Source organism: Astatotilapia calliptera, chromosome 23 (genome assembly GCF_900246225.1).
Source record: "Astatotilapia calliptera chromosome 23, fAstCal1.2, whole genome shotgun sequence".
In the NCBI taxonomy this organism is placed as follows: domain Eukaryota; kingdom Metazoa; phylum Chordata; class Actinopteri; order Cichliformes; family Cichlidae; genus Astatotilapia; species Astatotilapia calliptera.
This window is the reverse complement of record NC_039323.1, coordinates 5,564,846-5,590,750: the sequence shown is the minus strand read 5'-3', so window position 1 is coordinate 5,590,750 and position 25,905 is coordinate 5,564,846. Positions and strand designations below refer to the sequence as shown.

Genomic DNA, 25,905 nt, shown 5'->3' with positions numbered 1-25,905 from the left:
AAAGTGATTAATATAATTTGTATTAAATCCTCTTTCAACACACCAAGGTGGCTTAGAAAGATTCTGATTCTGGTAATTTGCAGTGATGAACAGTGTACGGCACATAAATGACAACATGCTAATAATGCTAATAATGCTAATGCTAATAATAATAATAATAATAATAATAAAGAAAAGCTTAATTCAATGCAAAATAAGGTGCATACTGTTTTTTAGTAATTCAAACACAAATAACCACGCTGAGCAAGAAGTTAACGGATCCAAACAAGGGTTTCCTTTAATGATCATTTGTCTTGTAAAGAATATAATACAGGGACAGGACTGGAATTCATAAGAACATACATCAATAAATATGGATAAATACTTGTGGACCACATTCACACAGCTGTAGATGAGCCCAGCGTCAGCGATATTGTGTCTGTGCTCACAGTCGACACGAACACACACAGACTGAAGTGTTGTGCAGGGAACAGAGCCAAAGAAGTGATGTTTGTCAGTTTGGCAAACTATTACTTTGCTTCCATCTCTCCTGTTGACCGAGCGCCTCTTGTTTTTCTGTTGCAGCGGTATAAACCAGCAGCGTGTGAGCTGACGAGAGGAACAGAAAGCAGGCGATGGGTTTTTCATCCACAGAGGCTGTGTGAATATGGCCCAGAGAGGCTAAACAACAAACACACCCAGAGTTTAAATGGATTGTTCTAACAAAAAACTTTGAGTATTTATATCACAGAGGAGAAAAGGGAGCATTTTCACTGCTTCCTGCTTTGCGTTTGTCATAATCCCACTGTAACATATCTTCATTCATCCATCCATCCCAACCATTTTCTTTACAGTGATAAATTGTCTCAACTCAGCATCAGACAGAGCTGCGATGTTATACAAATACCAGCAGTGTGGTTTCCACTATGTTAGATAAGTGATGCAGCAGTCCTCAGGAGGGAGGCGAAAGTTTAAAAAAAAATCCTCATGAGATAGTTATGAGATTGAGATAGGGAGTTATGAGAGTAGTAGTATGCATATGGGACAGGATACTACCTGGAGTGTCTTATGGACACATAGGAGTGGTATAAGCTACACCAGTCTGTTTTCCTGTCATTTAAAAAACGCTCAGCAGTCAGTCAATGCAATTGTACCGCCGATGCCATCGACGGACTTAATAAGAACCCAGGACAGACAGCCTAATCACGAAATCAATAGTCTGTCTGCGTGTGATTGAGGAAGGACAACAGCCTCTAATGCTCTTATCAGGCTGTCATGACTGATGAGTGTCCTGTTCAAATGCATCAGGTCCAGAGAACAGAAAGATGTTACAATACATGGGGGAAAGAAGTTCTTGGTTTCCTTCATCCCCACAAACATACGCTCTTTGTCATTGCAAACAGGCGGTAGACTTGACTTTGACCTCTGGCTGCTCCAGTCTGCAGGTCAGGGTGTCCTAGTCGTAGTCTCGCTAGTGTGTGAGTGCAGATGTGTGAATGCTTTATGTATGGAATAAGCACTTTATAAATGTGTGTTTGAATGGGTGAAAGCAGCCTGTTGCACAAAGCGCTTTAAGTGAAAATCGCTGCAATATGATTAATGGCTCTGATCATTCCTCAGAAAATTCATTTATAACACTAACAGGCATCACAGTACTATTAGGCATTTAACTGATCAATCCTCGAGGTATGTGCAAAGTGACTGATACTTTCCATTTACACTATGAGTTGCCCAATTTTACAGATGTTAAACTCTTAAACAGCTGTTTTTGTTTTCTCGACTATAACAGAAATACGATGGCGTTGGTTTTGTAGCGCTTGAAGCGCCTTGAAAAACTAAGCTTCAATGTCTTTTCCTCAGAAATATTTTTTCTATAATCAAGATAGCCTTGCCAGCAGTATCACTTTGCAAAAGGAAGCACGCATATATCTGTGACAAGAGGTTGTGCCCATGACACTGTGACAGGATGTAAACATTAATGATCCTTCAGCTGAATACTAATGCAGCTTCCTTTAATTTAGAGGTATAGTTTGGCAGACAAACTGATACAGGATGTGTTTCTTTTAAATAATTAACAGGTGGTGACTTCTGCAAAGAAAACACATTGCTGCCATGTTTTTCAAATGTTTGTCATTACAAGTTCCATTTAATTCTAGAGAGAGAAGGCAGCCATCTCTCAATTGCAGATAACTACAGAACTGGATAAGTCAGACCATATGCAATCTGAGAAGGATAGTGGAAAAACATGTATATTTGATAATGGGGTGAACTATGCCTTCAAGTCGTCATCCTAGAAAGATTTTCTCTTGTAACGTTGTTTTATTATCTGCAATTTCATGCTGGGATATTAGATTTTTTTTCCTCCACGTACACTGGAAATTACATTGGTGTTTATGAAGGCCGCTGCACCCGCCTCGGTCACACTCTTCCAACTAGGCACGTGCTTCATCAAAAACATGTACAACAAATTTAACCGAGCTGCGCTCCCGCTGTCAACATTCAGACAGAGGGCAATCAGACAGTCACAGCTACAAGCACAAGAAGATGCCACTGCACTCCCATCAATCCAATTCTTATCTCATGTATGCGGAACTCAGTAAGTGGGTAACAATTACGATAGGTGGCTAAGCCTGAGAAGAGGCCTTCTGGCTGCGAAGACGTTCAGCGTTTTGCCCGCTGCTTTCCCCCCCGAGGTGTGGTGCTGAGCCAAGAGACAGCTGGCAGAGACCGCTGTTAACTCATTCATCTTCATAATTAACACTCACAATTATAAGAGTTTGTCGCTTTCTGTTTGCCTGCCCTTGGGGCTCTGACTAGAAAGCCCGACAAGGGAAGAGGAGAGGAGTGTGGGTGGAGGAGATTAAAAGGAGGAGTCAAAAGCAAAGAGAGACAGACACTGTTTGAAATTTCAAGAGGGAAAGTGTGGCTGTTTGAATTCATTGAAAGATTTTTTTTTCTCCTCTCTGCCGGTGAGAAAGGTTAACCACCTTTAAAAGACCAGCTCAGTCCCAGCGGATGTGCAAAAGCTAAATTGTTCATTACCCTCGGTCCAGAGGGCGAAGCTCTGCGTTAAATTCAAACGGATCTTTTATGTGCTGTCTATTATACTTCTGACTTATCTCTTTTTTTAAATAAAAAATGGAACATTATCAGTAGAAATTCCACACATATCAACCTATCAACTCATGTAGGATAGAAGATTTAAATATATTTTCTGCATCTTGTTTGGAAGGCCTAAAAATCTCTGCAGAGGCAATGAAAAATTGACAGACGTCAGACTCTCCTTAAACACAAATGTCTAGTCTTATTAACCACTAGAAGCTGGCTTGTATTCATTTCCTTATCACTTTATCGCATTAAAATTTAGTCCTGTCACACAGCTCAACCTTTACGCAGCTGTAATTAAACCGTCCCTGTGTGTCAACTCTGATTTGAATTAGGTCTTCGGTCTGCCCTTTTATTCATCCGCTTTCTTTTATCAGTCTATTTTACAGGAAAGACAGAAAAAAAGAAGTTTGTGTCAGTCTGACATCGTCGAGTGACAGCTGTTTGACAGCTATGACAGTTCTTTGGGCTTCCTGTCTGTCACTCTTTACTTTCCACTCGCTGTCCGTCAGCAAAACCTTCCCCTTGTCATGGCTGCTCTGGGGTTCTGCAGATAATGCAACTTGTTAATTAGGCATGCAGCAGATTAATTAAACTGATACAGGGATCTACGATCACTATTCTTCTCCATGTGGAGGAGCGTTGTCATTGCCAAGGTGAGGGGAGATAAACAAAGACGGGGGGGGATTTATGTGCGCAGGATAGATTTTCTTACCTCAAGTGACTTTATATAACCCGATCCTGGTTTAGTGTTTTCATAAGATGCGCGAGAGACTGCTGAAAACCCTGAGTCTACGCTTTCTCCACTAAAAAACAAGTTAAACTGAATTTAGGTGTGCTTATTGTCCACTTCCCGACAAAGATGAAAGGTACTAAAGTGTATAGGTGGTGATGATAAAAGTATAACGAGATAGAGAAATGAGGGATAAAAGTGCTGGGGTGTAATCCCAGAAGCTCTAACCCCAAGTGCTGGCTTTAAAAAACAGCAATTTAACCTGGCAGTAAAGGGGAAGAAAAAGGGAGCAAAGTGCTTGTTCTATCCATTTCAATCCCCTCTTTAAAAGAGGAGACACGACAGGGGCGAGCTCAGGTGTGAACAGCTGCGAGACTCCAGAAATGGCAAGCCTTAATCTCTGCTGATCCTTTATATCGTCATCCACTGGGACCTCAGCCATTGTCGGCGTCTTCAGCCATAACGCACACATGCGGCATCCACACAGACAGACACGAGACGAGCAAGAGCTTGTTGTCTCCGTCTCCTCTGCATCATATTCATCCTCATACTCTGCACAAAGCTCTGATTCATGATGCAACAATCTCAGCTTGTTGTCGTGCTTGTTTCCCACTACTTGCTCAATTCTTCCTGCTTCAGAGGGCTGGTTAAGGCTGAAGACTACACTACAAAAATGTACATCTTCAGTCCTTTAATCTTTAAACCTTGTTCTGAATGTCAGTGTTATGACAACAGATCAAATTATGATTTCAGTGACAAACACAGACAAAAATCACTAATATTTTCAGAGCATCTGAGAGATTGAATCTTTGTAGCCCCTAACTTTACTTTTTGGTTCAGTCTCATCAGCACTCTTTCCACAAGCAGCAACTGGCTGTTTTCAGTAAAATAATAATAATTTAAAAAAAAAAAAACCTAATGAAATGATACAAATCTAGCAGGCAGCTAGCTAACTTTTAACTACTCACTGCTAATAATGCCCTACAAAGGCTGGATGTTTAAAAACTGAGACAAACAAATCCCGAGCCATGAAAAGGTTGTGGCACAGTGGTTACACTGTTGTCTCACTGCAATATGGCTCTTGATTTGAACCTCATGGTGAGCGTGGGTGTCTACGTGCAGTTTGGAAGTTCTCCCTGTGCCTCTGAGGATTTTCCAAACTGGTGTGGATGTGAGAGGGTGTGGTTGTCTGTGTCTCTGTGTTAGCCCTTTGATGGGACATGTGCTCGGAGTACCCTGGCTCTACCCATATAACAAGCTTATTTCCAGTTTATCTCTGTCTTGTCAAACCAAAGTTACTTTGAAGATGGCAACTGAGTGCAAATGGTCACGGGCCAGATTTCAGTCTTCGAAACAACCGTTTTAAAGGCAGCGAGGTTGCAAGTTAATTGTAAACTGTCCCAATAATTTTGTTGTCCCTGTTTTTCCTAGTGTGACTGTAGCATAAGCTGGACAAACAGATAAAAAAAGTGGATGCTTTTAAAACATATGTTTTAAACTACCTGGGAGTGAAGATTTAAGTTTGTTTCTATAGCAACATTTTCCCCTGTATTAATGGCCAAATCAGCGTTTTACTTTTCTTGACCTGTTGTCCTGATGAAAGAAAGTCCTGTGTTTTTGTGATATATAAAAGTGTGATCTCACTGCCATGTTTGCTAATCATTTGCACGTCTACATAAAATTAATTGCAAAATTGAACAATAGGACAACATCACTCAGAGAGGGACTGAATAATACTTATGCACCTAGCTAATGCAGTCCTTGGTCTGACACACCCCAATATGAATGTACCCATACTTTTGTTGAATACACAATGCAGCAAAAACAGCAGTAAACCTTCAAAATAAAGGCGAAGCAGATACGTGAGAGGCTCTTCACCCTGCTGCATCACCTTGATTAATTCACAGCACACAATCCCACAGCAGCTCAAATTGTGAAAAAAGACAAAGCAAATGCGGGACTGCTGAGCTGAGTTGAGACAAGCTGACATCAAACGTTCAGATTCCCCCTCTACAATGACAGGTGTGGATGTATGACGCAGCAGGAGGTGTTTGATATTGTTCAACACTTCTGAAAAGTGACTGATGTGTGATGTGATGAAACTGCAATGGGAAGGGATGCGATTTCCATTTTCCTCTGGGGTCAAGCATCTGATCTAAAGTAATGGTCTTACACTGACAAGAAGATACAACGCTAACAATTAAAATAATTCAATTACAACTGCTTCTGAATGAAAGAAAATCAATTAAATCTGTTTCGGAACAACTCAGCGTCGCTTTAAGTCAAGTACAATGCCTTACAAAGAGCGAACCAAAAGCAGCAGAGTCAAGAAGTAAACACTGAGTATTTGTAAAAAATAACTATGTGTTCAACAGACAAAAGGCTCAAGTCAACAACACGTCTTCCTTGACTCGTCTGATTTTGATACAGCAAATTCAATGATGTAATCCCTATTTAGGAACTTCTCTCTGAAGAATGTTCAGTGTGGCTCTCAAAGATTTTTTTTTTTAAAAACAGGTCAGCGTAGCCCCATGTTTCAGGTCATCGTTGAGCTCGAGGGAAGAGTAAGTGGGTCAAGAAAGAAGGTAGGTAAGAGACAGCAAGGGTATGACCAGAACGTCGGACCGAGAAAGGAAAGTAAAAAGAGTACAAAGGGATTTATTATTGTCCTGTTGATGCAGTTGACTATGATACAGGCTGACTTGGAGAGCTAAGGGCAGGACAATGCAGTGCGGGACAAGGCCGGAGGGAGGCGGCTTGGTCAGAGAGTTTTGGGCTGTTATTGTGAAGAACTGTTTGGGGAAATGGGGACGACAGGGAGACAGGCAAACTGCAGCTGGCAGCAGAGGAGAAAAAAAGGGGGGGGGGGATGATGTTTTTTTTTGGTTCAGAAGCGGGCGTGGTTGTGACCCTGGCCTCCCTCTCTGCCGTGGTGGCCTCCCTCTCTGTGGCTGTGCCTCTTGTGCTTTCTGCGCTCTCTCCTGGTCTTGTGGTGGTGGCGCCGGTAACGGTGAGCTCGCCGGGCTGGAGGAACAACCAAAGTGGAAGAGAGAAGTATTAAAGGAGTAATTCAGTATGTAATGAGATGAAAGTGAAGGGTAGAAAAGTGATGCAAGCGGGAGATGAATCACTGGCAAGCATCAGAAGTTTTTGAAACCAGGTAAGATGCGAGAGAACGGATCAAAACGCAGGAAGGTCAAAATGTGCAGATGGTTTAACTGTTTCCACCACACTGAGGGAATCTGTTTTATCTCTCATTGAGTAGACTGGGTGCCTTTAGCAAGGGCACAATGAGCTAGCCACCCACTCACTGCCTCGGTATAAGCTTGTTCCTGGTGTGTACTGCCAAATTAGATTGCTCCGTCCCTTTCTGGGTTTGGCAACAAAGAAATGTCGTCTGCAATGAATGATAACAACATCATAACTCTGGGCCATAAAAACAACTCTGTCCAAAGATAAAGAGTCATAAGCAAAGGAATCTTTATCGCTTTGAACAGAAGTTACATTATTTCAGTATTTCATCATTACTGTCACACTGTGAGCAAAGTGAAGTGAAATACAAGGCTCAGTTTGTTGAATATTTCATATAGATCAACCGGCCTATGAGGAAGAGAAAATTATGGTGAAAAGTTATGACATCAAGTTGGTATATTCTGTCGCGGTTAGTGTGAGCAGTTTAAAAACTGATAAAAGTAAAGTTTATGTTATAAGATAAGGTATTCAGTGAAAGAAAATGATTTTCTGTGCTGTTTTAGAAATACCCGGCAGCAAGTGCAATATCACCACAATGTCATCACTATCACCATCTGTGCAGGATTATTTTGTGCAGATGTTTTACATGTGCAAAACAACAGTACTGTGGAAAAGTTTTGAGCCACTTGAGCCGTTTTAAAGTTGTAGCTGTAATTTTCAGCGCTTAATGAACGTCTACCAAAGATTTTCTTTAGATATTGACTGTATTTTCTTTAATTTTCAGTGTTGTCTTGTACTTGACCATTTTTAGAGGACTGCGCTTTTGTTTATCAAACCACTTAACACTGACCTATTAATCATTCAAGCAGAAAAAGACACTTAACTCGAGGGATGAATCGGTGATGTGTCTACACACAACACGCAACTTAACAAAGATCCAATTTTAAATGACAATTTCAGACACACTTTGTTACAAGCGGCATGTAACCTGTCCCTACTTCTTTAGTTTAATCTACATAAAATTCCAAAAATAAAAATTCAAGTTTTGTTGGACCAAAAAAGTGACTTTCAAAGAGCTTTAGCTGGAAACCTGTCAGTATCAGAGGTGTGGACTCGAGTCACATGACTTGGACTCGAGTCAGACTCGAGTCATTAATTTTATGACTTTAGACTTGACTTGAAAAAATGTTCTAAGACTTGTGACTTGACTTGGACTTTTACACCAATGACTTGGGACTTGAATTGGACTTGAACCGGTTTACTTGAAAAGACTTGATATTTTACCCCAAATATAAAATTTAACATGCATATTATATAGAGATTGAAAATGTGACGTCATTCACGGGTAGAACCGCAAAGGATTCTGGGAACTCGTGGCAAGCGGTACTAACGCACGCAGGCTTTCAATTGAAATCAGTCACACAGCGATAAAAAGAAACACAAAAATGTCAAGAAGCCGTTGTATTATTAACTGCAATAGCCGGTCGCATGACAGCCACGGGAAGCCGACGGGTAAAGAGATCGGTTGGTCGTTGAAGAGAAATTGTTCGAGCCATGTTTCCAAAGTAACAAAGACGCGACGGATGGCCTGGATTGCAGCCATTCAAAGATCAAATATAACGTCCCAGAACACTCCAGCTCACAGGTTAGTCTGCTCCAAGCATTTACACGAAGGTCAGTGTTTTTTAGTAGTTAATACGTCATTTTCATAACATAATTGGTGATATAGGTTACAAGCAAGTCTGGCGCTGAACAGAAATTGTCGCGCTATGCTCCTTTATTTATTGTGCATAAATAGTGAATTGTCCTGACACAATATCGCGTTTCGCTTCTGTTATTATGGTACATTGACAAAAACATATACTTTTATTCACAGGATAAAACAGGTTTTTTGTATCACTAATTGCCCAGTACGATTACAGCATACAATATTATTGTCACTGCTACATTTCTGTGATGCTACCAGAAATTATTTCCACTACTAATTAATTACCGTTGAGCTCAAAGGTCCTATTAATAAACGGTTAACGAATGTGTATTTATGACGACGATTTGTGAGACTGGTAAACTTATGATACGTACGATGGTCTTTCGTTCTACACGGTGCATTTCAAGGTCCTGTACCCATCCGTCGGTAAACTGTACCTGAGCTTGTTGCAGTGACCTGAAGTTACTAAACTTCATGAGTGTATGCACTCACTCCAAGAACCGTATAATTATAAATATGCATATAAATATGCTACAATGAGATAGCTGACTTTATCTAACTAGCAAATGTTTTCCAGGCTACGTTGGTGATTCAGTTTTTTTTAATGTGTATGATATTTTTGTCATGCGATTTTAAAGTCGGTCCTACAAGCGCATCCAAGAATAACATGCAGCTTATCTCAGAACTGTCGGTGAAAATTATTCTTGGAGCTAAGTTTAATTGAGCTGCATTTTATAGAGGTGCAATTTCACAATTTGTGTATATTTTCTAAGTTCACTATTTTGTCATGTGTTGAGAAAAACACAGATTAAAAAATTACATGGTCTAATATTTACATTTAGCATAACTGCAACATTATTTTTTCGTTTTTTTTTTTTTAAAGACTCGAAAGGACTTGAAATTCAAAGTTTCAGACTTGTGACTTGACTCGGACTTTTACACCAGTGACTTGAGACTCGACTCTGACTTGCCTGACATTACTTGAGACTTGACTTGAGACTTGAGGATAAAGACTTGAGACTTACTTGAGACTTGCAAAACAATGACTTGGTCCCACCTCTGGTCAGTATGTTCTTAAAAAGTTGAGGAAATTAAACAAGTGGAGTACAAAGAAAAACTCTCACGTCTAAAAATTGTGAAACAATAGTATATGAAGGCCAGGTCCTTAAGAAATAGGAAGAATCCAGCAAAGACCTGATACAGGACCTGAAAAATGCACCGTGCCGTTTAACTGATTCATCTACTGTTTACTGAAGCATCCAACATCCAAAAAGGAGCTTTAAATGTCCTTCAAGAATCCTGGAGAGTTATTACTATTTAAAGAAATTACAAGAAAGCTGGCTAATAGAGTTCAGGCTGTGTTGAGGAATAAAGGTGGTTACACCAAATATTGACTCAAACACATTAAAACTGCATAACCGCTATTTTTGCATCATATACTGCATTTCCTGTATTTGTTTGCAGATCTTTCAGTAAATCACTGGACCTTTCTTTCTTTCTTGCACGTGTGTTGATTTACATGAAGCTTCAACCTGTTAGAATTAGTTTTGAAAAAGTCTACAAAGGAAAAGTGGAAAAAAAACTACCTCGAGCACAAAACACTTCAAAGGACACCCTGCGACTTCTAAGCAAGCCCAAGGGACTAAAAACTGCAATTATCAATAATGAGAGCGGGGATGGAAAGCCCGAGAATACACAAAGTGACAGCAGCTCCTGGGGGCTGTTGATGTTTGGGGTTCAGTCTTTTTTGGTGTGCATGCTAAAAATATTAATAATGATTAAAAAAAACAAAACAGAAATGTGAAAATGACCTAAAAAATTCTGTAAGTCTTGCTGTTTACCAAGCAGCCATATTCTCTTTGTTAACACTCACATTTTATGCAGATGATTTTAGGTCGGTCCCATTTGCCGTTAGCACGACACTTAGCAGTGGGCACGTGCCGCTGCAGGAAGCCATCGGCGCACTGGTAACGCACTACTGAGTGGATGTCATAGTGGGTACGCTTCCGACCAATCAGGAAGGCATTATCCACAGTTGGAGGGGCCCCGCAAAGCACTATAGAGACAGAGAAAGACAGAATATTAATGAGGTTAGTTATTTTTATCGTAATTACTTACAATTCTTGCTGTGTCATTAGTATTTATTAATCAAATAAGATTCTTAAAAGGTTCTTATCATTGTTTTCCTTGTTATTCTCTGACGTGATCAGCTCAAGTGATCCCTATGAGCAACAATCTCAGGCTTCAGAGTCCTCTGAATGTTCGGTTTCAGGCTATTTTTATTCCCTTGGCTCTGTATGACACCAGTGAGAAGAGATATCCTTAATACGTTCCTCTTAGGCACACAGCTCTGAGTGGGATCACAAAAACCCCCTACCTGCGATTCAATCCTTATTTTTAAGAGGAAGTTCAATCAAAAGAAAGTTGCGTCAAATGGAGGGAAAAGAAATTAAAACATTTTATTTTATTTGTTTATTCGGAACAGTGAAGCAGTAGAGACGAAGAACATGGAGCTGGAATTGACCATAATAAGTCGTCTTTAAACAGTAATGACTTGGATTGAACCTGGATTCACCCCATTAGTGTGCTTCACTTAAACAAATGGTTCCAAATGGTGTTTTAGATTTTAAGAACACATCCCACACACTATGACTATGACTATGACTTGGATAAAACATTTTTTGAAAACCGCTTCAATCTGTGGATTTAGCATCTGCAGGACAGGGTGTCTGTCCAAGTCTGTCAGCGAGTGAGTAGGTGGGATTCAAAGTAACACAGCATTTTAGACACATAAAAGAGAGGAGGCAGAATCAGAAAATTGTTTACTCAAGCTGAGACAGACAGAGAACTGACACTCTGGGCAGAGACTGACAGGATGGACAAGCCTCAGGGAGGCACTCAAACAACTTCACCAATTTTTTTTAGCTCTCCCGTCGGGGTGTCAGTCTGCAGTGGTCGAGGCTGACTTCAGTTCTATCTTTCAATACAATGCAAAACAAAATAATGGAAAAACTATGGTTAGGTTTTAGTCATTAACTCCATCTGATCCATTATGTAAATTATTAAATTAACTAAATAAAATATAGACAGGCTGTAGTTTTAAACTTTTCCATTTACCACTGGGGGAACTTAATAATTTCTATGACAACTAATGAAAAATAAAGTTAAATATAACTACAGTACAGCACTATTTCGAACCCCCAACTGATATTACTGGTACTATCAGTCCCCACTATGTCAACCTGCCTTCGTCCCGGAGTTGAAACCCAGCTTGAGGTCCTTTCAGACAGGAAACTTAAAGTCAGCTTTGATGGCCCCTGACTTCATCCTTGGATGCCATTTGCACAGTTCAGCAACAAACCAGTCAGGAGAGGACTTAATCAGCAATCAGAAAATGTTTACAGTCCTTAATTCCCTTGTCTGTGTCCTAATACCTCTTAAATTCTTAATAAGGGAAAGCAATGCCATTAACTCTGATGAAGGGTTTAACGTCACATTTACAGTTTAATAAACTGTGGATGGAAAGGGCAATAAGCACTTCCCCCTCACTTGAGACTATTACTGTCTTGACACAAATGAAAGGCTAAAAGGTAGCTTTTCATTAGCTGTCACCTATGTACGCTGTTGAAAGTTTTCTCACAGTGCAGACAAGCTAAGTGAGATTGCACTGAAGTAGGTATAAAATAAAACGTCAAAAAACTCAGAAAAGGGAAATGGAGCTGGAAAAGGTGGTTTTTATAGTAAAGAGTAGAGGGCTGCGAGTGAAAGGATGCTGGGTCTTAGAAAAGCCCATCAAAAAACCTATAAAAAACACCAAAAGTACCTGTTCAGTGTTTTAGGACGTGTGATTGGTAAAAGACTCATCTTTGCTTGCATGACAATGAATCATTTTAGAAACTTCTTCACAGTAAAGTCCATATTTGAAGCATTGTTTGTCATTGCAACATCTAAAATACACTTTGCTCAGTGTCTTCACTAAATATGGATAAATGTAACAACTGCCACCTGACTGGTTGGTCTGACGGCTCATACAACTACGTAACATTAATTCAAGGTTAGGATGAGTAACCTTTACTATCAAACGCAGGCTTCCTCCCAAATAATATCACTGCGGAAGCCTATTAATTATTAATTAGCCTATCAACATTACTCGTGGGTGTAAATAATTAAAAGCTGCAGTGATTTTGGCTCTTTAACTTTGCATTTCCATTAAAATAATGTCATGTTTTTGCTGTATTTTTGAAATGACAGATAAAACAGAATGAAAATTATTTACTTTTTAAATGATTCTTATTACAGATAAAACAGAACAGCTGTGAGATGAAGGGGAAACAAATCTTTTACGTAGAGACCGCTTTGCATCCCTTGAGTGCTGTTCGTGCAAGTATATCAAATTTAGCGGAGGCTACTTTGATTATAAATAGAACATAAAGAAGCCTAATAGTTTTAAAACAGTTCAAATAGAAATAAACTATAATATATCAAATAAACAGATCTCTGACCTGTGTTGATCATGTTTTTAACAGCATTTCCAATCAAAGCAAACAAATCTTTTCAATAAGCATTACATTCTCTATTTTCCCCTTATCAGCATGAATAAAACTATGTGTAAAATCACCATTATTCATACTCATATTTATCAATAAAAGAGCCGGATGTGGTCCAGAGCCACAGGTTCGAGATCCCTGTTCTAAGTCAACACTGGAAGTTAAGACGAAGTTACGCAGTATATCTGCATGCGTGTTGTGAAAATATCTATAGTTATTTTCTTTGCCGTTTTTCTTGTGTTGCAGGGGGGCAGTCACTGTGAGTCATGCGGAAAACTGCAAACAGCTGCTGGGTTCCTCTAGTTGGTTCCTTTATGGCCTCAAAACATCCGCACACCTACTGGCAATCATGTGAAAACAAATCAGAGAGATGTGCAAATGTGTGTGTGTATTCTCTGCACAACACTATGGGAGTACGTCTCACACAGAGTTATGTTCAAACTCAGTTTTGTTTATTAAGAAAGTCTGTTTTTGTGAACACTGACAGCTGCTCAGATCAACTGAGATAATGGTTTTGTTTTGTTGTTCACTAAACAGAAATACACCACAGGTAACAAATCTCATTCAAAGTCCACTTAGATTTATAACCTGTGGCCTCGGAGAAGGCATTTGACTGCGTCCTTCAGGGTGTCCTTTGGGAGTGTTAGGCCCAGTGGTACAGGCTATTCAATTCCTGTAGAACCAAAGTCCAGCCATAAGTGATGGCTGGACTTTACTAGGACTGCGCTTTGCCAATGATTATGTTTAGAATTTCTAGGCACACACAGCCAAGGAAGAATGTCAGGTTTGGTGGTTGCAGCATCTTCTCCTTGCTTTTTGCAGTCAGCCTCTGTTGGAAAAGGGTGACTGTTTTGGGTTGGGAAAGAGTTGTTGCCTCTAATGGAAAATTCAAATATCTTGGGATCTTCATGAGTAAGGGAAGTAGGTTGGAGATTGACTGATGCAATGTGTGCAATAATGTGGATGCAGTATCTGTCTGCTGTGGCAAAGACAAAGCTGAGCGTAAATGATTTTTTACCGGTCGATCTATGTGCCGATTCCTCCTCTCACCTATGGCTACAAGCTTTGGGAGTGACCTCGGATGCATCTTACTAGGATGCATCCTTAACCTCCTGGCGTCCACATATGTGGATATCACATTTTGGGTTGTCTAGACCAGTGGTCCCCAACCCCCGGGCCACGGACCGAGTCATTTGGTACCGGGCCGCGAGAGTTGAGGCTCAGGTGTGAAATGTATGGTTTTCAGGGTTTTTTATCGGTTTTAGCGTTATTTTGTTATCGTTTTTATCGTTAACTCGGTTTTCCTGGGTCTTTTCACGTGTGTTATGAATAAATCTTCTTTTTTTCGGTACCGGTACTAGTTTTATTTTGCTGTATTTATCCGCGACACCTTAAAGGCCGGTCCGTGAAAATATTGTCGGGCATAAACCGGTCCGTGGTGCAAAAAAGGTTGGGGACCGCTGGTCTAGACCAAAATACTAAATGTTGCTCTACAAGGGCCTGATATCCACTTACGAGGACATTATATTTCCACTGTTCTATCGAAATTTAAAACGAATGTCGTTAAATTCATCAGGTCCCAATCAGCCCAAATAGAATATAATAGAGAAATTAAAAACGCATGCCATGAAAGAGTTCGGGTCTTAGGAGGTTAATTTCTCCTAAGTGAGATGTTTCGAGCACGCCCAACTCTGAGAGGTCAAATGCACTGCAAATTAAGAAAACATCAGGGAATAGAAAAAAGCTGCAAAAGCACACAAAAGAGAATAACAGTGTAATAAGGAAGCAGAGGGTTCCTTAGTGTTGTGTAGCTGCAGATAATGTGCGTTTTAATCGAGTCTGTGCATCCCAAACATACAGATATTAAGAAGCAAATAACACAAAACTGCAAGTAGGATTTTTTTTTCTCCATTTTGATTTAAATTAAAAGGAGACTATTTGAAAAAGTAGCTTATAGCTTTAAGCTGGTAAGCAGTCTGGCTTGGTCAGACAGCATTTCCTTGGAGGGCTGCTTGCAGGCCTTGACCTTCTGCTGTGTTCCTACAGGCATGTCCCTGTGGAGAATATGTGGGGAGCTTGGGGGAAGTTTGTGCTTGGTCAGGAAGGGTTGGCGAGGAGAGCGATCTTCTTCTTACCTTCTATTTTCTCTCTGAATGGCTAGACTCATCATCAGACCAAACAAACGAAACAAATATTATTACACTGGAAATATGTGCACTATTTTCCAGCAAAATTCATAAATATCGGTTCCTTTGAATTATTTGAAAGGCTTGTAGGTCTCACACTAAGGTGGAAGCTGGTAAAGCTTCTCTTGCAAATACAAAATAGAATTCAGAAATAGCAGGTTTGTGTGTATTACACAGTGGCTATATTACACCCCAGTGGACACATGAACTGCTGAAGGCACTGACATCAACCTATTATTTCCCAACGCGCTCACAGTGTCTGTATGTCATGCAAAATTAGATTTCCCCCCTCTGTAATAAGCCATAAAAAAACTGAATAATTTTATAATTCTTACATGTCTTGTTGTAGGTAAATTTCTTCTCATCCTTGCTAGAAGAGCTTAGAGGCAGATGACTGTGTGACATTCTTGTCACCGTAATCCAAATGTAAATGTTGAACTCAATCAGTTTTGCTTTTTTTCCATTTTTTCTTTATCCCTTACTTGGATAACGTTGATCCAGCAATCAAATATTACATCTGAATTTTGAAACAAGTTGAATCAATCCTACAAAGAGCATCACTTTTAGTAAAAAAGGCCAGAGCTATATAGATATAGATATATATATCCTTCTACAGAGGTGGCAAAAGTACAGACTTTCTTTCTAAGTAGTAAGGTAAATGTGTTAAAAATACTCAAGCAACTTCTTTACTCAAGTAAAAGTGGGAAAGTACAGGCTCTGAAATGGCCCCAAAGTAAGAAAGTAAAAAGTAGTCCTTGAAGGACAAAAAGGTAACTGAACGTTCCTCTATAAAAATGTACAAAATATTAGTACATGAGAAATACTATTCCAACCCAAATTCAAAAATAGAGTACAGTAAAATGAGTAGAGTCAAAGTACTAATACTGTACTGTCTTATGAGATGACTGCATCAGGTCTTTTTGCTTAAATAAAAGAAATCATCACCATCTGTACAACACGCCACCCTAACTGACCCCCCAAGCAGCTGATCAAGATGCCCGATTGGCTCGTGTGATGAGAAGACAATCAGATCACATGAGCTGGGGTAATTAGAAATGAGTCTCAGCATGGAGCTGAGAACTCCACTGATACGATCAGACAGTACATGGGGGTTACTTGAGTGAGTGAAAAAGAGGATGACAGGGAAGCAGGGAAAAGATGAAAAGATGCTGGTGATTGTAAGTGACTGATTAAGGTCAGAGGTGGGCTGTATGCCTGGGACTTGTGACAGTGAGCAGCAGAGGTGCTGCAACACCTTGCTCACAAGGGAAACAGCTCTCCTTTGATACACCAATATAGCAGCAGCCTGTTTTCTGTACGTGTCTCCACGATCAACTGGCTGATCCAACATCTGCTGATGCTATTTTCCAAAAACACGCATAAAGACTTGAAAAGAACAACTCAATCCAACTCCTGAGAAGACCGCAGACTCCCACGGTCATATATGAATACTCAAAGTTATAATACTCAACTCAATGATGGGAGGAAAGATGACAGGGGGGACAGTGAGACGAATGATTTGCACAAAATTAAAGTCACAGAGCATAAAAAAGGGCGGTTGGCAAACAGTGGTTGAGACATAAAACCTTTGAAGTAATAGTGCTCTTACGGAAATAAATGTTGTTTTCTACTACAGCAAAGCCAGCAGTTAAACCAAGAACAAAAATAAACTAAATCTAAGGTAAGAGAGGTAAGAGAGCCTTTGCATAGGCCTCAGAGTAAAGGACAATACAGAAAAAGACTGTTGAGTATGAGGATCAGTCAAAGACATGAAGTTTCAACCAAAAGCAATTAAATGTGACAAAGATGTTTTCTTTTGAAGTGCCACAACTTTGTAATTATCACTTTTGCACTTTTTCATTTATTCCTTAACATTTCAATCAGATACCAGCACATCATGTACCGGGGAAAGATTAACCAAAGAACTGTCTATCCATCAAAAAACACATATAATCAAGAGAAAAAGAAAGTACACGTTTCAATTCTGTGAGGAAATAATAGAACAATCTGGTCCTTACCAGCTATTGAATTGGTTCTACTAGCTGTTGAATCAGGAAGACTTTTCACACACTGGTTTTGCATTTAGTATTTGTAAGATAAATGATGACACTCTTCATAAGGCTACAAATATTAAATTCTCTATACCTGGTACAAATAAGCACAAATGGTTAGGTTAATTTGATATGATGACCATCAATGAGGTTTTCATGTTAGGTTTATCAGTTTAAAGTCAGCCTGTAGGAAGAGCAGGTGACAGGATCTAACAGAGGCAAGCAGGGAAAGAAAAAAAATTGGCCAGAGAATCCAGGTGTAAAACTCCAAAAGAAACGCAGGGACATGATAAAAAACGCGTTTCTAACAGAGAAGATCAGAATGCTTTAGATGTTGTAACAATGCAACTTAGAAGTAAATCAAGTGTGATAAAAAAGCAACAACAAGACATCTTTATGCTTTCTTAAAGCAAAGCGTAAGCATTGCCTCAGATTGAGAGGCAATTAACACCTGAAATAAAGAGCAAGCCAACATATCGATGATTTGCAAACATATAAGAAGTACTAGAGTTATAATTATTATTTATAATTTTTTTTTCAAATTCAGCCTCCAGTGTCTTCTTGTGCCCCAGTATTGCTCTAAACCAGCCTGGCTTACCTATTTATTAGGGGTGCAACGATACTCGTATCGATATTGAACCGTTCGATACAGTGCTTTCAGTTCGGTACGCATATGTATCGAACAATACAAATTTTATTTTTTATTTTATCAACTTTTCTTCTGACGAAGCTGTCTGTGTTGAGCGCTCAGTGGATCTGCGTTCGACTACTCCACCTAGGCTGCACTGTCGAGTGCAGATCCATTGAGCGCAGCGCAAGCTAGCAACATGGCAAATTGAACCTCCCCCACCCTCATTCAGAGCTGGCCTTTGGAACTATCTTGGTTTTCATGTGAAGCATGACCCTGATGGTAAGCGCGTCACAAAAGTAAAACAGTTTGTCGGATGTGCCACGCAATGCTCAATCGGTGGGAACTAGTGCGTTAGTGCAGTTAGCTCGTTAACGTGTTGACGCCGCCCAGCCCCACGCACGGGGCGATCCGCGGTAACTTGTTAATGGAGATTTGCAGCCTTATGGCGTTAATGTCATTTTAACGAGATTAACGCTGACAGCACTAGTGGGAACACAACGAATATGACTGCACATTTACGCCGACATCATCCTTGTTCAAAGACAAGTGGAAGCAGACAAAAACAACAAGCACGCATGCTACAAACTTTACCCGAGTCATTTAGACAGCCGTTAGCACATGATTCTCCTTATGGGGACCTGATATGTTTAATATGCTGCTGAGAATATACCTCAGAAGAAGCCTATAGTATAGCTTTTATTTTGGAAAGAGCCATTTCTCTGTAATAAACTCTCTTTTCCAAAGATGAGTGATTTCTCGATCAGATAGATTTATTATTTTTATTATTTTGTTGTTTAAGCAACATTACATTTAAAAATTGTACTTTTGAGTTAAAATATATATTTATAATTTTAATAAATGACAAATTAAAAAAGCATGAACATTTTTTTGTATCGAAAAAATATCGAACCGTGACACCAAAGTATCGAACTGAACTGTGAATTTTGTGTATGGTTGCACCCCCACTATTTATATGTCAAGCCACCCGCTCTTGATCATAAGTTTGACCTGTATGAAAAAATAAGCTCTAATATGCTCTCAGAGGAACACGTAGAAGCCTACACTTAGATGGGACAGCTGCAACAGGAGACATAAAGAAGAGGTAGCAGCGTATACAATGATAACTAAAACAGCACATGGGTAAAGAAAAAATCAAGTCAGGACATGAGCCGTGTGTGGAAAACTTGTTAAAGTTGATGCTGGAGGATGACAGGACATCAGAAAGAGAGGGCTTGTAAGACGCAAGCAGTGTGACTCTAAGGTATGCAGAGTGACTGAAGAGGCTTGGTCTTAATCTCTTGCACCGCACACAGTTGTGTGTAATGTAAAGCATGACACAGTCAGGATATTCAGAATCACCTGAAGGTACGTGCGCTGTCAGTCTCTGTGCTTTGATAGAGACGGTGTGCAGCATTTTCGAGCTGCTTTACATAAAAAAACACAGTCTCAAGAACTTTTCATCACCTTTCTATTTTGTGATTCTATTTTAAAGGCTGTACAGGATTTGAAACTAAAGAGCTGACAGCAAAGCGCGGTGAGCTGTACATCCTCATTCTGTCTCTGCCTTCTTCAGTCCGATCCCTTGCTGCCTCGCACTTCAGATCTGACATTTCTCACTCTTTGCAACCTCTTCCTCTTTCCAATTTACATCTTGCTGCTCTCTGCCTCCTCACCTCTTTTCTCAGTCATCTTTATCAACTGTTTCAGTTGCAGAAAACTCTCCTCTCCTCTTCTTCCCCCTGTGTTGTTCTCACCTGTTCCCTTCTTGCAGACGTAGGGCAGATTGTAGTTGCAGGGCACGTCATTCCATTTGCCATTCTCATGAGCAATCATCACCACACAGTCTTCTCCTCCAGCAAAGAAGTTGTCTGGCTGGTTTTCACGCCAGTTCTCATATTGCTGCACACATACACAAGCAGGCAAGGTTAAAGAAACAAACTTGAGCAAAAAGTGCTACTTTTTTTTTTACTACAGGCAGTGGAGAAAACATTTTGTTGGGAATCACGACTGCTGCTACAATGACCACATCAAAATTTGCTATGCAACTCCAGGAGCTTTAAGTACGCTGGAATCAGCTGACTACAAAACAAAACAAAAACAGCTGGATCCTCACCAGGTCCATCTTGTCAGTCCACTGAAAATCATCTTCTACTGTCCGATCATTCAGCCCAATCCAGGTGTTGTCATGGCTTAGACCTGAGTAAGAAATTGCAAACAAAAAATTAATGCAGAAAACAGTAGAGCACTACACACAGTATCCACACCTACAAATAAACAATAAAGACATATATGGGGCAATTCAATGTATTGCTTGACATCTATAGATAATTATTACAACATACTACAAAAAAATTGTTAGGAATGAATTGTTGTTCTATGGTTTACTGTATGAGTACATGATACGCACTCATTTCTCACAAAAAATCCTTTAAAAACATTTGTCATGAGGCTGTGACACATCACAAACCCTGATTCAGGTGGGAAACTGATCACTTTGTTGTGTGGAGCAACAAAACACCTAATCACCAGTGCTGAAAATCCAGCACCTAAAGAGGAGACTATTGCCAACTACTCGTCATATGACTTTATCTGCACTGGCCTCATTCTGAGGACATTACCTGGTGGAGAAAGTTTGTACCAAATAAGCTGGATCTTATATAGAGGCAGACTGTTCATTGGATAGTGTGAAAGTGTCTGCTGAGGTGATGAAGGGAAGCCATATGCTTTTGGTGTCGCAACACTCTTTCAAAAACAAAACAAACACACATCCCAAAAAACGTTCTAGGTTTGGTCCAGATGTTGCAAATGGGGAGCCAAAAGTGCCTTGGTCCGACAATACAAGTGGATAGCACAGAGGGTATTTTGTGCGGCCGCCGGTCCGAGTGTCAGGTGAACTTCAGGTAAGAAGTTATGACCTGCAGTCTATCTGGGTCAGATATAAACCGAGTTTAGGTGGAGTTTATTTTCGTTGTGCTAAATTGTTATAGTCAGTCACAATTACTCGCACTGCGTACTAGCTAGCATGACGGAGTTTCTATACAGCTGGGTGGGTGCTATGATGTTAATGATAGTGAACTTTATTTTATTCATAAGGTTAGTTAGTAGAGTTGCCAACTGTCCTGTAAAAAAAACCCTTCCTTGTAATCGGAAGGTTGCCGGTTTGAGCCCCGGCTTGGACAGTCTCGGTCATTGTGTCCTTGGGCAAGACACTTCACCCGTTGCCTACTGGTGGTGGTCAGTGTCCGGCAGCCTCGCCTCTGTCAGTGCGTGACAGAGGCGAGGCTATAATATAATACCCGGTGGGCCGGTCTCTAGTCAAAATGCCCAGGCCAATTTTTTGTCCCAGTCCAGCCCTGCCCTTGGTGTAAAACAGTGGAGGGCTTTGTAGTATAACTCAGGGTACTCTTATTCTTCTTAGTGCAGGTTTCACACATGAGCTCGACTCAAGCTTGACAGTCCTGGAGCTGGCTGACCTCAGATGAATGATGACCATTAATAGAGATATATTATTTCTGTCTACGGTATACGTGTGATGAGATTTTTGTTTGTGTGAAAGGATATTTCCCTAATGGTGTTTTGGGTTAATCTCATTTGTGTGTGTGTGGGTGTCTCTGTGCGCAGTAGGCCAGCCATGTGCATGTGCTTGCACATACTGTATGTAATGGAATTTCAATCATGGTGAATCTGATTAACATCATTACCAGGCCCATTAATCTTCCTAATGGCTGTGATCCTCTTATTGCAGGGGTGGAGACGTCCATTTTCGAGGCAATTAAACGCACTTTTTGGTAATGGTGAGCAAATAGGAGAAAGATCAGTTCTAGGTGGGTGGTACTGTCTTTTCTTGGCATCTGGTCGGGACAGACGGCTGATCCAGAATAGTTTGCTGCTGCTGATCAGGTCTTATTACAACACAAGTGGCTGTGGAGCTTGCCAGAGGGCAAAAACTTAAGAATAAAGAGATGAAGCTTTATGGAGCACCAAAGAAAAACTGAATGGATATTAGCATGGTAATGCTGACTGGCACTAATTAAACTGCTCTCTGTGGCCAAATATTTAAGTCCACAATGAACATGAGTTGAAGAGCCAAGGAGATGTATTTAGCTCTTCAACTGTTTGGCTTATTCAATTCAGGACAACAGGAAAGGACACCAAACACCATAATTACATACTAAAACAACCACAGCAACACATCTCGGGTTCTCTGTTCATATTACAAATATAGAGCATGATCATTAACTTCTCAGCTGACCACCTGCACATGTGGGTCTGACATGTGCACTGGATAATGGGATGGATTTACCTGTTACTACCACACACCAAATCTGGCCGTTGGTACTTCGTGGCTTGTGTAGCCACTAGGTAACAAAAGCTCAACCTCAATACACACATTCTCCATTACGACCTCAGCCTTGACAGTCTTCAGTGGACAAAACTGTGAATGTCTATTTTGGACGCTGAAGATTCTAACCCAAAAAGCTGTTGCTTGGCCTCTGGATTGTACACTGAGATACAGAGCTAATCAACAGGGATGATCCTTGACACAAAAGTCACTCCATTACACAAGATTATGTTTGCTGTCCCAGTAGGTTGATGTCTGTGGTAAAAACTCAGATCTATATACCCGATTAGTCAGAATAGACCTTGTTTAAGTGCTCTAAAAATAGCAGCTATGCAGGAAGCTAACTGGAGGTGCATGAGGAGATGACCTTGAATAGATAAGTGCCCATGAAAAGAGATGTATGATGATATTTTGGTGATGTCACACACCTTTTTTGTATGCCATTCATGTAACTTAATGCCCTCTACCACCTAAAATGCAAATCCTTATGTTAAAAGATATGGATCATACTCAAGTAGTCATAAACCTTTCCAAGGCATGTGCTTGTTTCACATACGTAAAACTCAGAAGTCCTAATAATTGTAATTAAATCAATTTTTTCCTATTAAGTTTCAGGTTATGGATTCATTTGCTTTGGTGAAGCTATCACAAAAGTTGAAAAAAATAACATTTGCAGAAAGAATATAGCACAATCAATATCACTTACTGTACAGACACTTATATCAGGGCCTGCAGGGTCAACTCACTGCAACAAATGGTGATATAGATTTATTTAGCTCGGACTTTGCTCCTTAAGGCTGTTTTAAACGGCAGCAAAATCAAGTCCTTTAAGGTCCGTCCACAGCTGAACTATAAAGATATTTAATACTGAGTTAGGGAAAACATAAAAGGGAAGGTCAGGTGTCATCTCCAAGTATGATAATAAAGTACAAAAGTAGATACCACTCACTGGCCTCTAAAAGCTTTGTGCAGGAGGCAAAGGCAGCCATCCAAGTGACAGCAGGTTAGGCTATTATTACTAAATCAGTACTATCATTTAAACTGAGCAATGTCTTCTTTAAAAGTGACTGGTGATTACAAGTGTCACCAGATATTTCTGAAATATAGCGACGTGAAATAGAAAGCGTGAGGATGCCTATCTAAATCTTCAGATGTCCTCAACACTAAAACATAAGAATCTTCAGTTGAAAAATGGAAGCATATTATGTTGATGTTACCACAAGTGGACAAGTTTAAGTATCTCAGTGTCTTGTTCACAAATGTGGAAGGTGTAGAGTGGATGACTGACAGACGGACTGATGTGGCAGTGACTCAGAAATTGTTGATTGTGGTGAAGACAGAAAGCGAGCTATCGATTTATATTCCTACCTTCCTCTATGGCCGTGAGCTCTGGTTAGTGACCAAAAGAACAAGATCGCAGATACAAACAGTGGAAATGAGCTTCGGCCAAAGGGTGTCTGGGCTCAGCCTCAGAGATACGATGAAGAGCTTGGTTATTCGGAAGGAAATCAGCAGAGAGCTACGGCTCCTCTGCATTAGTTCAGTTGGTTTGGACCTCTGAATAGGATGTACTTCCTGGGCACCTCCTGGATGCTTCCTAGCTAAAATGCTTCCTGCATGTTCTACTATAAGGAGGCATATGGAGGATAAACTGAAGAAATTATATGTTTTGGCTGGCTTGGAAACACCTCACTGTCCCCTTGGAGGGGATGCCTAGGGAGAAGTAGGTCTTGGCATCTCTGTCCCTGTGACCCAGACTGTGGCAGAAAATGGATGGATGAATGGATGTGGGTATCATAAACAATCATAAACTAAGTGGACGGCTATGTTGCAAACAGAACTGCACATAGGCCTCAGCTCCTGACAATGAACACGGTAAACATGAGGCGGAAACACTAAGGAGGTGGCATCAGCATGGTGCTGCTGTTACTATGCTGTTGTGAGCATTTAGCTCCTAGAATGGCTGTGTCAAAGTTGCTAGAGTCTCATTAACTGAGGTTTCAACTTGGAGATTTTATGTCCACCTAACCTCGGGCATGCTCAAGTGAGCTGTCATCTAACAGCAAGACTTACTGGCCCTTGAATGTCCAAATTTGTCTTCCTAACTTTAGTTTTTCTGCAGAGTAACAACATCAGAAAGAGCTGCACTCTGTGCCAAATCTGCTATTGTCCTGTTTCTCCTTACTCACCTCTGATGAAGTTCTGCTCAGCCACACTGTGGATACTGGCCAGGTGGCCATTGTGCTCCCTGCAGTCTTTCTCAGCGTCCTCCCAGGTGTGTCTGCGTGTGAAATATCTGTAGCAGTGGCCATGAAACTTCCTCCAAGTGTGCTCGCAGCCTTCAGTGTCTGCGGGTATGTAGGAGGGTAGTGAAAGAGAAGGGGAAGATAATTGAAAAAGACAGTTATTAGTCAATTTAAATCCACAAGGGAAGACAAGTGAGATTTTTTTAATTGTTAAAACACCCACATGGTGCTGCAAGGGAAAGAGGTAGGACGATTTGGGCATTAAGAGAGGGAGACCATCATTAATTTAGTGTTTATGTTTGCATCCACACACAACATGTTCCTGTTCTGCAGCAAAAAACAAACAAACAAAAAACCCTACATGGTGTTGCTGTTAGTGCCCTCTGTGACACCCCTCTCTGCCTCCTTCCCTCCATTTCTGGCTCTGCTGGTGTCTTCTCCTCTTTGATTTGCCTCGGACTTTTCATCTACAGCAGAGCCAAGTCGCTGGTGAGACAGCTTAGTCCAGTGAAAGGGCGTTTTAATCTATTCAAATGACAACAATCCTTAGAAATTGCTTCCAGTGTGCAGTGCTCGCTTGGTAATTAAGCGCTGTCACAGCCCTGTCAGCACAGTGTCTGTCCCTCCCTCTTATCCCCACCCCCCAAACCCTTCCTCCTTCTTTCCCTTCATCTTTCCCATCTATTCTCTCCTCATCTCTCTGGGGGTTAGCTGTGCAACTGTGAGTTGTAATGCGGTGTGTGTTTGGCTTCTCATTTTATGCTTTGGACTGTGTATGTGTGCATGTGTGTCTGTGAATATAACGTGTATAAGTTTAAATGTCATAGTTGATGTGGTTCAGGCTTGATCTGTCAGTTGAGCCACCTCCAGTTTTCCCTCATCCTCACCATCTCTCGTGCCCCTTCCCTCTTTGTGAGGATCAGGGAAATGGCCTCAGCTTCTCCCCCAACAAATGTGAAGCGACACCAGTAAATTGGGCAGTGCAAATTGGGCCGTATGGGGCCCTGCTTAGTATGCAGAGAGATGCTGTCTTGGCCATGGAAAGAAGAAGGAGAACAGAGAAGAGAGAAGACAAGAGGAAAGGAGTCCGTAATGAAAGCTTTTCTTTACAGGAATATTAAAGAAGGGCTTCCAAACCTTTGCCTTTTATACTGTTAAGCTCTCCTCCTTTCAGAGTGTTCAGGG

The 25,905-nt window shown here is 40.6% G+C and overlaps 1 protein-coding gene across 3 annotated transcripts in view; it reads right to left on the bottom strand.

Moving 5' to 3' along the window:
• Positions 1-251: 251 nt before the first annotated feature.
• Positions 252-25,905, bottom strand: part of ncanb (neurocan b) — a 178,823-nt gene continuing 153,169 nt past the window's right edge. For all 3 annotated transcript variants that reach the window (XM_026159413.1, XM_026159412.1, XM_026159414.1), the window contains exons 12-16: positions 24,664-24,822; positions 20,246-20,328; positions 19,887-20,031; positions 10,591-10,773; positions 252-6,841 (exon numbers count right to left, since the gene is read on the bottom strand). In XM_026159413.1, the coding sequence (XP_026015198.1) occupies positions 6,705-6,841; positions 10,591-10,773; positions 19,887-20,031; positions 20,246-20,328; positions 24,664-24,822 (707 nt within the window). In that variant the 3' untranslated portion in view covers positions 252-6,704. The remainder of the gene's footprint in view (positions 6,842-10,590; positions 10,774-19,886; positions 20,032-20,245; positions 20,329-24,663; positions 24,823-25,905) is intronic.